The 11,265-nt window shown below is 56.9% G+C and overlaps 1 protein-coding gene across 3 annotated transcripts in view; it reads left to right on the top strand.

Annotated features, from left to right (window-relative positions):
- Positions 1-1,008: 1,008 nt before the first annotated feature.
- DLGAP4 (DLG associated protein 4) overlaps positions 1,009-11,265 on the top strand; it is a gene marked incomplete at its 5' end in the record, with an annotated part of 100,246 nt that continues 89,989 nt past the window's right edge. For 2 of the 3 annotated variants that reach the window (XM_082645043.1, XM_082645045.1), the window contains 4 exons: positions 1,009-2,007; positions 5,082-5,323; positions 8,029-8,143; positions 10,809-10,859. In XM_082645043.1, coding sequence (XP_082501169.1) covers positions 1,009-2,007; positions 5,082-5,323; positions 8,029-8,143; positions 10,809-10,859 — 1,407 coding nt within the window. The remainder of the gene's footprint in view (positions 2,008-5,081; positions 5,324-8,028; positions 8,144-10,808; positions 10,860-11,265) is intronic. The other variant, XM_082645044.1, reaches the window with a different exon arrangement.

The following is an 11,265-nucleotide window of genomic DNA, read 5'->3' as shown; positions in this document are numbered from 1 at the left end:
CTGGGAACTCTGTCCCAGGCCAGGTGTCATTGATTCATCCCAGTAGGAAAGGATGGGCTGATGGGCTTGTTGGCCTGTCTGATGGCTGCAACCCCCAGCCTCTAGCCCAGGGGTCACACTCAGTAGACTTTTGTTGAGGACAGAGTGGGTTTTTACAGAGGGTTTACATCTGACGTAAGGATTCTTCTGCTAAAATAGAGTTGGACAGTACTGCCCTCAGACCTGGGGAAGAGGGGCCCCGGCCCCAGGCCCCACTCTTTAGAAGGCCTCTCTGGCCCTCTCTCAACCTTGTTGTACCCCTCGAGGCAAGGAATGTTCAGAGGCCAAGGGAATATGCCCACCCAGAGCCTACATCCCCCTTTCGACCACACTCTGCACCCTGGGCACACCCCAGCCTGGAATTCCCTGCCCCAAAGACCCCAGGCCTGCCTCCAGGGCCAGCACAGACCCTCCCATGGTGGCCTACACTGCCAGTGGGACCAGCCCTAGGGCTGAGGGGTGGCTGTTTGGGGGGCATGTGGAGTGAGCTGGGGGTGCACGCATGGGTGGGGCTTCTCGTGGCGAGGAACAGAGACAGGAGGAAAATGGAGGGCAGGCAGCTTCCCCCTGACCACGTGCTGCCATGGAATTCGGAGGAGACCAAGAAGTCTGAGTTCGAACCTGGCTTTCCAGGTTATTGTGAAAATATGTTCGTCAAGGTAGGAGAGTAGAACATACTTTGTTTAAAGTCTCGCTAGCCTGAAATGTTGCTTTTATTTATCCGTATGGTATGTGGGTCTCCATTTGTACTCGTGATTCCCGACCCACAGTGTTAAGGGCAGGCCAGGAGTCTTCAGAAATCCTTCCAACCTTGAGATCTGCGGGGGTCTGGCTGACCTTCCCAGCATCCTATCCCTTCCAAATCCAGCTGACGCCTGTCTGTCTTCTCTCCCCAGATTAGCTGCTGCCCGGGAGAGGAGACCCGGGCAACGCGCTAGGGCGACGGCCCCTGCCCCGAGGGCCGGGATCATGAAAGGCCTCGGTGACAGCCGCCCCCGCCACCTGTCCGACAGCCTGGACCCACCACACGAGCCCCTGTTCGCAGGGCCTGATCGCAACCCCTACCTGCTATCGCCCACGGAGGCCTTTGCCCGCGAGGCTCGCTTCCCCGGGCAGAATGCTCTGCCAGGGGACGGGCTTTTCCCGCTCAACAACCAGCTGCCACCACCGAGCAGCACCTTCCCCCGCATCCACTACAACTCCCACTTCGAGGTGCCAGAGGAGAGCCCCTTCCCCAGCCACGCCCAGGCCACCAAGATCAACCGGCTGCCCGCCAACCTCCTGGACCAGTTTGAGAAGCAGCTGCCTATCCACCGCGATGGCTTCAGCACTCTCCAGTTCCCCCGCGGGGAGGCCAAGGCCCGGGGCGAGAGTCCTGGCCGCATCCGCCACCTGGTCCACTCAGTCCAGCGGCTCTTCTTCACCAAGGCGCCCTCCCTGGAGGGCACGGCAGGCAAGGTCGGCGGCAATGGCGGCAAGAAAGGTGGCCTGGAGGACGGCAAGGGCCGGAGGGCCAAGAGCAAGGAGCGGGCCAAGGCTGGGGAGCCCAAGCGGCGCAGCCGTTCCAACATCTCGGGCTGGTGGAGCTCCGACGACAACTTGGATGGTGAGGGTGGCGCCTTCCGCAGCAGTGGCCCAGCCTCTGGACTGATGACACTAGGCCGCCAGACAGAACGCAGCCAGCCACGCTACTTCACGCACGCCTACAACACCATCAGTGGGCACATGCTCAGAGCCACCAAGAACAACACCGCCGAGCTGACCGCCCCACCACCTCCGCCGGCACCCCCGGCCACCTGCCCCAGCCTTGGGGTGGGCGCTGACACCAACTATGTCAAGCGGGGCTCCTGGTCCACTCTGACCCTCAGCCACGCCCATGAGGTCTGCCAGAAGACCTCAGCCACCTTGGATAAGAGCCTGCTAAAGTCCAAATCCTGCCACCAGGGTCTTGCCTACCATTACCTGCAGGTGGGTCCCTGCCAGGGTCAGGGTAGGGTGAGGGATGGTGGGGAAGGCACCAGTTTGAGGCCCAGCTCTGTCACAGATTGACTTGGAAAGTTGTTTCACTCAGGCCTCTGTTGACTTGCCTAGGAAATGGGTGGCTGATGGTATCTTGCTAGTAAGAGGATTCCTTCCACTGGTCATGCTCTCAGCAGACATTGATTAGGACCCTTTTGAGACCGGCCCTGAGTAGGGACCAAAACACGTCCCTTCCCTTTAGAAGAAAAATATGGAAGCTGTGCCTTCTATCCCCTCCGAGGACCAATTGCATGGCATTCTGCTTGCCAGCCCCCAGACTGGGGGCTCCTTGAGGATAGGGACCATATCTGGTGCAGCTCTGTGTCCCCAGGGCCCAAGACAGGGTCTGTCATACAGGAAGTGCTCAAGAAACATGAGAGGAGAGAAGGGTAGATGAACAGATGGACCCTTGAATGAATAGAGTGAGAAATAAATGACATAATCCTGATTATCAGGATGCTGGGAGAGAAAGACACATGAGCAGACATTCCTGTCAGCATGAGCGGAATGTGATGGAGATGAGCAGGGGGACTGCAGGAGCCCCGAGGCCCTAAATCGGTTTGGGGGACTAGCTTTTTTCTTTCAAACACTAATGTTTATTGAGGCACTTATTATGCACCAAGGCTGCACTCCTGGAAAGTGGCAGAAGGCTCAGAGACATCTCTGCTGCTACACTTGTGCTGGGTCTCTCAAGGGCAGGGTGAGTGGCTGAGAACTGGATGGCTCCCGGGACCAGAGCCCAAGCTGTGGGTGAAAGTTACAGGAAGTAGATTTCGGTTCACCTGCAGATGGAAGGGGCTGCTTCAGTAGGTAGTGAGTCCCTCATCCTGGAGGGCGTGTCAGCACAGGCCTGGCCAGCCTTTGGGAACACATGAGATGCATTTTTTTTTTTTTTTTTTGTACACGGGCCTCTCACTGTTGTGGCCTCTCCCGTTGCGGAGCACAGGCTCCGGATGCGCAGGCTCAGCGGCCATGGCTCACGGGCCCAGCCGCTCCGCGGCATGTGGGATCTTCCTGGACCGGGGCACGAACCTGTGTCCCCTGCATCGGCAGGCGGACTCTCAACCACTGCGCCACCAGAGAAGCCCCATTAGATGCATTTTGAACCAGATGAACATCAAAGTCTGACCTGAGTTCTTGTCATTCCATATAAAATTCCAAAGACAGTGAGACTATGGGGGGAGAAGGCTGTTTTTTTCAATAGGAGGGAAATGAAATCTAGGCAGTGTTTTATATATTTAAGGCTTTTGTGGCTCTCAATCTACTTCCTTTGCTTAGAAACATCAGAGGGGGTGGGGTGTGACCTAGCTCCCTCTCAAATGATATGGTTTGGTCTGATCACGTGAAAATGCTTCAGAAACACGGTGAAACGGTGGCCCTGCAGGCCCTGGAGTGGTGCTGCCTGCTTGCTCAACAGGAAGTAGGTGGGTAAGGGCTGGGGAAGCAACAGATGTTGAGCAGGGATATACAAAGCCACCTTCCCAAGGGACAGGTGGAGGTAGGAAGGGTGGACTAGCAAATGGTTTGGGGTGGAATGTGCAGGTCCTGGTGACTGGCTGGGCAGTCAGTTGGGGAGGAAGGTGTTAATGGGAAAGCTGCAGGCGGGGGGGACCTGGGATGGGAATCCCAGGCAGGGACCCTCCCTCAGCCAAGAATCAGCCACTGGCAACGTGGGAACTGAGAAGAACGTGGTCTCTCTGCAGGCGTGGTGATTTGGGGGGTGTAGTGTGCATGGCGAAGAATGGGTGTGCTGTGTACACTGAGAAACGTGTGCCTGGGTGTCCGCGGTGACATAGACCCAGTGAAGGTGTGTGCTCTGTATGTGTTGAGGCGGGGACACGGTGAGGAGGGGCAAGTTGAGATGTGTCCGTGGCGCAGTGGTGGCTGGTGTGCACGTGAGGAGGTGTGTACGCTCTGTGTTCACATCGTGCACTCACTGAGGGGCGGGCACATGATGAAGTGGCTGGGGTGCATCCCTGGGGACAGGGGTGTGTCCTTGGGGAGAGGGGTGTGCGGGGAAAGGGTATGCTTGCTCTCTGAGGTGCATGTACATGGCACAGAGTGTTCACCCTGTGCTCGGGCTGAGGTACGTGTGAGTGCTGAGATGAGCATACTCCATAAGGAGGTGAATATCCACTGCGTGGACACATCGGTGGGTGTCAAGTGAACAAGAGTGTAGACAGTGTGTGCTGCCCCAGAGCAGCTGGCAGAACCTGGCCTCAGAAGGGCAGGGGAGGTCCCCTCAGTTGGTCTCTGCCACTGTAACCACTGAGGACCAGGGCTGCCCTCACAGCTGTGACCTTACTTACCCTTATCACAGCCCCCTTCCACAGATGGGGTCCCTGGAGTCCAGATGGGAACACTGAGCCCTTTTTCCAGCTCACCACATGGCTGCCAGACCCCACAAAGCCCTAGTGCTCTCTGTATCTCAGTTTACCCACCTGTAGGATGAGGAATATTGTTTGGCCCCAAAGACCTCACCTCCGTACTGATGTGCTAGGGTCCCCTGACTCATCCTCCCCCACCATCCTAGGGTCCAGGGACCTCTCTCAAGCCTGCTGTTCTTATCTGGGCAGTGGGATCATAAGCCATCCACTGAGATAGCAGGGGAAGTAATGGGAACACAGGGGTTGCTCAGAAGGGTAGCTGCAGTGGAAGCCATTGTGATCCTTCTGTCTGGGCGGTTTTGCTGGGGCACACTCAGCCTGGGATCCACGGAGATCTGAGGCTGGAGAAGGCCACATAGTGAAGCTGCGGCAGAACTGGCTCTGGAACCCAGGTATCCTTCTCAGCCCCGGCTCTGCTGATGGGTGCTGATGGATGCCTTTAGTGGCAGTACCCAGCACCGAAGGCCGAATTCCCCGAAGTGGGCAGCGAGAGAGCTTCAGGGTCCTGGAGATGGGGGTTCTAGCGTGCAGCTCACGCCTCAGGTGATGAGCCCGAGGCTGGATGGCCGGCGGCGCGCTGGGGGTGTGCGCTGCCCCCCGAGCCACCCTTGCTGATAGCTGTCCGCCCATCCCCAGGTTCCCGGAGGCGGCGGCGAATGGACCACCTCGCTGCTGTCCCCGCGCGAGGCGGACTCCACGGGCGAGGGCCCCATCCCGTGCCGGCGAATGCGCAGCGGCAGCTACATCAAGGCCATGGGCGACGAGGACAGTGACGAGTCCGCCGGCAGCCCCAAGCCCTCCCCCAAGACGGCGGCGCGGCGCCAGAGCTACCTGAGGGCCACGCAGCAGTCGCTGGGAGAGCAGAGCAACCCCCGCAGGTGAGCGCACAGTCCCGCCCCCTAGAGTCGCGCCCGCAGGCCAGCCCTGCCCCCAGAAGCCCCACCGTGGGAGAGCCTCTCCGAAGTCCAAGTCCCGCCCCAGGAAGCCTCTGCTCACCAGTGAGTCCTGCCCTCTGGGAACCCCGCACCAGAAGCCCTGGTCACCTGTGAGTTGTGCTCCCTAAGGGGACCACTCCCTTAAAATGAGCCACGCCCGCAGGCTTACCCAGCTCCACTGGGGCCCCGCCCACTTGCGAGCGCTCCTCTGGGAAAGCCTCTTTACACTCGTACCGCCCTGGCTCACAGGCAAGCTTTGCCCTCTAGGTGAGCCCCTCACAGGTATGTCCCACCCCTGGGAACCTCGCCTTCCTCCTCTTCAGCCGCCCGCCCGGAGATCCCAGCCCCACAGATGAATCCTGCCCTCCAGCCTCAGACCCAGGTGAAGCCCCGCCCCCAATGATCCAGGCCCCCTAGGTGAACCCTCCTTCCGGTTAGCCCCCTTCCTGAGCTCTTCGTCCTTAGGTTGGCCCCTGCACTTTGATGAGTTGACTCCGGAGAGCCCCGCCATTTGGTGAACCCACCCCATAAGCCCCCCACAGCTTAAGTCCTCACCACAGGTGAGCCTTATCCTTTGGTAAATCATAAGGGGAGTCTCTCCGGAGTGATTGGCCCAGGTAAACCCCGCCCACGGGAGCTACACCCCCAGATGATTTCCACTCGTACAGGGGAACTGCCCCAGGAGACCCTCTTCTTCAGGTTAGAGAACCCTGCCCTTAGTGAGCCCACCCCTTGTGCCAGCACTGCCCAGGGAAGGCCAGAGCCCCCTCTGCCAGTGCCCCTGTAATTGACCCCTGAGTTGAGCTCCGAGATTGGGGATGAGGGAGGATCCAGAAGTCAAAGGGAGATAGACAGCCTTCACCTGTCCCATCACCCGGCCCGGCATTCCACCAATGGAGCCCCATCCTGTTGCTTTAAGACTGGGAAGAGTTAGTGAAAGTGTGAAAAATGAAACACGTGCACACAGGAAGCAACAATTAACATGTTAGAGAGAGAAGTGAGCCTTTCACATGCAGAAGTCACTGTGGGGATTAGAACAGAAAAGAACGAGTGCAAAACAGGTGAAAGTTGGTATAGGTGATGCAGAACCCACTGAGGAAGAGAAACAAAAGCAAGTCAGAAACAGACAAAGGACTTGGAAGAGTTAAAGGAAACCAGCTTAGTCCTAGTTCTTCTACTCCTGGGGGCAAGAGCCAAAGCTTCACTGGAGGAGGTAGCCTGGGAGGACTGCAGCAGAGGGAATAGAGCAGGGCAGGTGACAGTAGGCTGAGGCAGGGAGTCTCACTGGCTGGGACAGAGGCAGGAAATGGCCTCCAGGTGGGAATTCAGGACACCACCAGCCATTCCTAGGTCTCACCCTCTCTGAGCCTCAGTTTCCCTAGCTTTAAGTGAAGGGGGCTGAGCTAGATGATCTCTAAGACTGCTTCTCCTCCTGAGATCCTGCAATTCCTTGAATGACCTGTGGGCATGGAGGTGGGAGAGGTGGGCAGGACCAGGGCCCAGGCCTTGAATAAGAGGGAATTGATAATAGTAGTACAGGCATACCTCAGACCACTGCAATAAAGTGGATATGGCAATAAAGTGAGTCACACGAAATGTTTTTGTTTTCCAGTGCATGTAAAAGTTATGTTTACACTATAGTCTAAGTGTGCAATAACATTATGTCTTTTAAAAAGTACATACCTTAATTTTAAAATGCTTTATTGCTGAAAAATGCTAGCCATCACCTGACAACTCCGGGTTGACACAAACCTTCAATTTGTTAAAAAGAATAGAAAAGAAAAACCAAAAAAAGAATATCTGCAGAACGCAGCAAAGTGAAGTGCAATAAAAGGAGTATTCCTGTAGTAACAGTTGGGGGCCATCTGTTAGCCATTGCTGCGCTCTGGGCTCTCTGCCTGCCCCAGTGCCCTTGAATCTGCATCACTGAAACCTCCTTACAGCCCCAGCAGGCAGGCACAGTGACATCCCCCACTTTATAGGTGAGGAGACTGAGAGTTAAGGGGTGACGACTTGCCCAGGGTCACCCAGTGAGGAAGCTGGATTCCAATCCAAGTTTGTCTATGTCAAGACCCTGAGCTATTGGAGGCTTGGACCTTATTTCCAGAGCGGGGGAGTTGGGGAGGCGGAGGCCCAGGGTCAGGTAGATGTGAGAAAGATTGAAGAGCCAGGGCTATGGGGAGAAGTGGTGAGTCTTCAGGGGCCTGGTGGAGGCTACCTGGACATTGTGTCAAAACTGATGACCTTTGGGCAGCCCTGGCCGGAGGTCAAGGCTGTGGGCCTTGACCCATCTCCTCTGTCCAGCCCCTGGAATTGCCCCAGGCCTGCAGAGGAGGGGGCTGTAGAATTGAGCTGGTGTCGCCCACCCCTGGTTTGAAACAGTCAAGAGCAAGCTTGTGCTGCCACCTCACGGTTGCAGTGGACATAACAGGTGAGGGCCACCGGCACCCTCCAGACTCACAAGGCCTCCAAAAGCTGGGAGCAGCTCTCCCCTTGCTCATCACCCCCGCTACGACCCGGGATGGCAGTGACTTCCATTTTACCCTCTGCCGCTGGATAACCTTGGCCCATTTTTCCCCCTCTGGGCCTCAGTTTCCCATGCTGAACAAAGGGTGGGCTGAGCCCCATCTGCTCCCCATCCCCACCAGGAGTCTGGACCGCCTGGATTCAGTGGACATGCTGCTGCCCTCCAAGTGTCCGAGCTGGGAGGAGGACTACAACCCCGTCAGCGACAGCCTCAACGACTCCAGTTGCATCAGCCAGGTAAGGGTGGCAGGCAGCCAGAAGGTCAGTGGGCTTGGGAGAGCCGCAACTCCCACCCAGGAAAAGGACAGATGTCCAGGCCCAGCCTCTGTTGAGTGGTCCCTGAATATCTGCCCTGTGCTTCTGTTCGGTCTTTGGTCCTGAAGCTGCCTGTGTGTGTCTCTTCCCCACTGACTGTCCTGCGGCTGGAGAACAGTCACAGGGCCTCACGTTGATGGCCTAAGCTGTGGGCCCAGAAGAAGGGGCCATACCACTGCCTTAGACCCAGGAGCCCTGAGGATAGGGTACTGGGGACCTGGGTTTGAGTCCCAGTCTTGTCACTGACAGTATGAACCCAGGACAAAACACCCCCTCCCTGAGCCTCAGTTTCCTGATTTACCACCGGAGGGTGATAATTCCTGTTTCAAAGGGTTGTGAGGAATCAGTGAGATAACAAACATAATGTGCTCAGCAAAGGGTGGCTCCCTTGATGGTTAGCATTGTCATCTTGCTGTGTGACTTCGGGCAAGTTGCTTCTCCACTCTGGATCTCCATGTCCCACCTGATCAGTGGATAGTTGGACTTCCAGTGCCCAGCCAGCTCTGCCACTAACAGCGGTAAACATGCTGTGCTATACTATTAATTCTCTCAACCATCAGCTAGCTCCTTGATCCCTCACAGCCACCCCCAGAGGGGGCCTTATCATCCATATCCCCATTTCATAGATGAGGAAACTGAGGCCCAGATAGGTGGGGTCACAACAGCTAGGAAGAGGCAACAGCTAGGAAGAGGCAAAGCTGGGCAGAGATCTAGGGCTGTCAGACCCAGACCTGGACCTCAGCCCCTACCGTCTTGTGCGCAGTACTTTACAGTTTGCAAAGGGACGACCAGTCAAGGCTTGAGGGCTCCCCCCATGGTGTGGATGGGGAGACGAGGCCCAGAGAGGGCAGACATCTGCCAATAGTAGCACAGTGAGGCAGTAGAGGCAGCCAGGTGCAGACCCAGCCACCTCTCTGGGCAGGAACAGACCCCAGGTCCCACCGTCTGCAGCCCCACGGCCTGGGCTAACGGACTGCTTAAAACTTTCGGATCCCAGCTCCTCACCACCCCATATTCCTGGCCCGGCCAAGCCCCCACACCCCAGCCCCCATCCTCAGCACTGTCGTTCCCACGCTCCAAGGAGATTGACCTCAGATGTGGGGAGAGGGAGAGCCCCCCACCCCCGGCCAGGGGACCCTCCACCCCACCATCCTCATCCAGGCCCCACCAAGTCTCACCTGTACCGTTGTCCTGGCCTCCGTGCCTGCCACCCTCCAATCTCTTCTCAGCGGCCAGAGGGAGCTTGTAAAAGACAGAAGTCAAATCACGTCACCTGCTCCAAAGCCTCCCATGGCTCCTGCCTCGCCCTAGTGGAAGCCAGACCTGTGAAGCCCGGCCTCCCTCTCAGATGTGCTCCCCGACTTGCTCTGTCACTCACTCTGCTCCAGCCACTCTGGCCCCCTTTTGCCCCTCACACACCTCATTCCTGCCCCAGGCCCCCTGCATTTGCTCCTGCCTCTCCCAGGAGCATCTTCTCTCAGATCTTTGCACAGCTGGTTCTTCTCCGTGTCCCAGGTCTTGGCTCAAATGTCACCTCAGAGGGACCTGCCCTATTACTTGCCTCAGGGGGTCCCCGGGGCCCTGTTTCCTTACTCTGCTTAATTTTTTTGACAGCACTTCTCACTATCTGGAATTATACTTGTTAGTTGATGTCTGTCTCACTCTTAAGACTGGGAGTTCCCTACAGACGGGGACCTTGCTGTCTTGTCCCCACAGAGTCCCCAGCACATGGCACAGGGCACGTAGGTTTGCTGAATGGACGGCGTCCCTCCCTGTCTCTCCCATCCTGCCTGTTCTCTCATCCCTCAGTCTCCCTGTCGGTCTGTGTCTGTCTCCCTCTGTTTTGCTCTCCCCTCATTCACATTTTTCTCTGATTCTCTCCAGTGTGTCTCATTTCCATGTTTCTCTCTGGGTCTGTCTGTCTCTCTCACACCCACTGTCTCTATCCCCTGCCTGGCCCTGGCACCTGGAACAATTTTGTCCTTTGGCTACACGAAAAGGTACACGGAATCAGCCAGGCTGGGGACCCCAGCAGGTCTCTCCCACTACCCCCTGCCCAGCCCCAGCTCTCCCCTAGCCCAGGGTCCTCTGAACCCCCAAACCCTCATCCCATGAAGCTTGAGTGACCTGAGCCACATATGTCGCCCCAAAGTCAGAGATGTCCAGCTCTGTCTGTGTCTCTGAGGCCTCAACTCCTGCCAGAAGAAACCCCACTCCCACCAGGCACTGGACTGTGTAAGCCCTGACCAGGGAAGAGAAGTCTCTGGGCTCTGTCCCTAATCTGTACATCCTGGGAGCTGCCTGCCCAGGTGAGAGGCAGCAGACAGGACATCCATGGTCCCAGAAGCCAACCCAGGAGAAAGACTTATAAACAGCAGATTAGAAGTCTGCAAGAACACCCGGCCCCAGAAGGAGTGAGCCTCCCACCCCTGGAGGAAGCCAAGACCTCCCAGCAACTGGGCCTCAGCCCGTCTGGGGAGGAGGTTAGACCAGCCAGCCACAAGTTCTCTTGCAGCCGGGCCTGAATACCCAACCCTAGCCCCCAGCCTCGGTCTCCCCATAACCCTCCCCCATCTCTTTCCTGCAGATTTTTGGACAGGCCTCCCTGATCCCCCAGTTGTTTGGCCACGAGCAGCAGGTCAGTATGTTTGCCATTCTCTTGTCCCCCAATCCCAGAGGCCAGGGCTGTGTCTCAGGCACCTCAGTGGTGCTGGCCCCTGAGCTGGGCAGATGTAAGCAGAGCCAGCACCAGGAAAGCCCCCTGCAGTGAAGATGGTGTCAGGGATCACGTTGGTGCCTGGACCTTCCACTCTTTGGCCCTATCGCTTCACTTCTCTGTGCCTCAGTTTCCTCTTCTCAAAAATGGAAAAGAATGAGCTAGGATCTAGGGATGGGGCAAGAATAACCCCAGGATATTGGCATAACATTGTAAATCAACTATACTTGAATTAAAAAAAATGGTTTTTTAAAGAATAACCCCAAGGTAAAGGAAGGTGTACCCTGAGAGCTTCTAGCTCCCTCCTTCCTCTCATCCCCCAAAGCCT

Source organism: Mesoplodon mirus (assembly GCF_964341445.2).
Source record: "Mesoplodon mirus genome assembly, chromosome: 15".
Lineage (NCBI taxonomy): Eukaryota > Metazoa > Chordata > Mammalia > Artiodactyla > Ziphiidae > Mesoplodon > Mesoplodon mirus.
The sequence above is the reverse complement of the archived record's forward strand: the minus strand, read 5'-3'. Positions and strand labels throughout refer to the sequence as shown.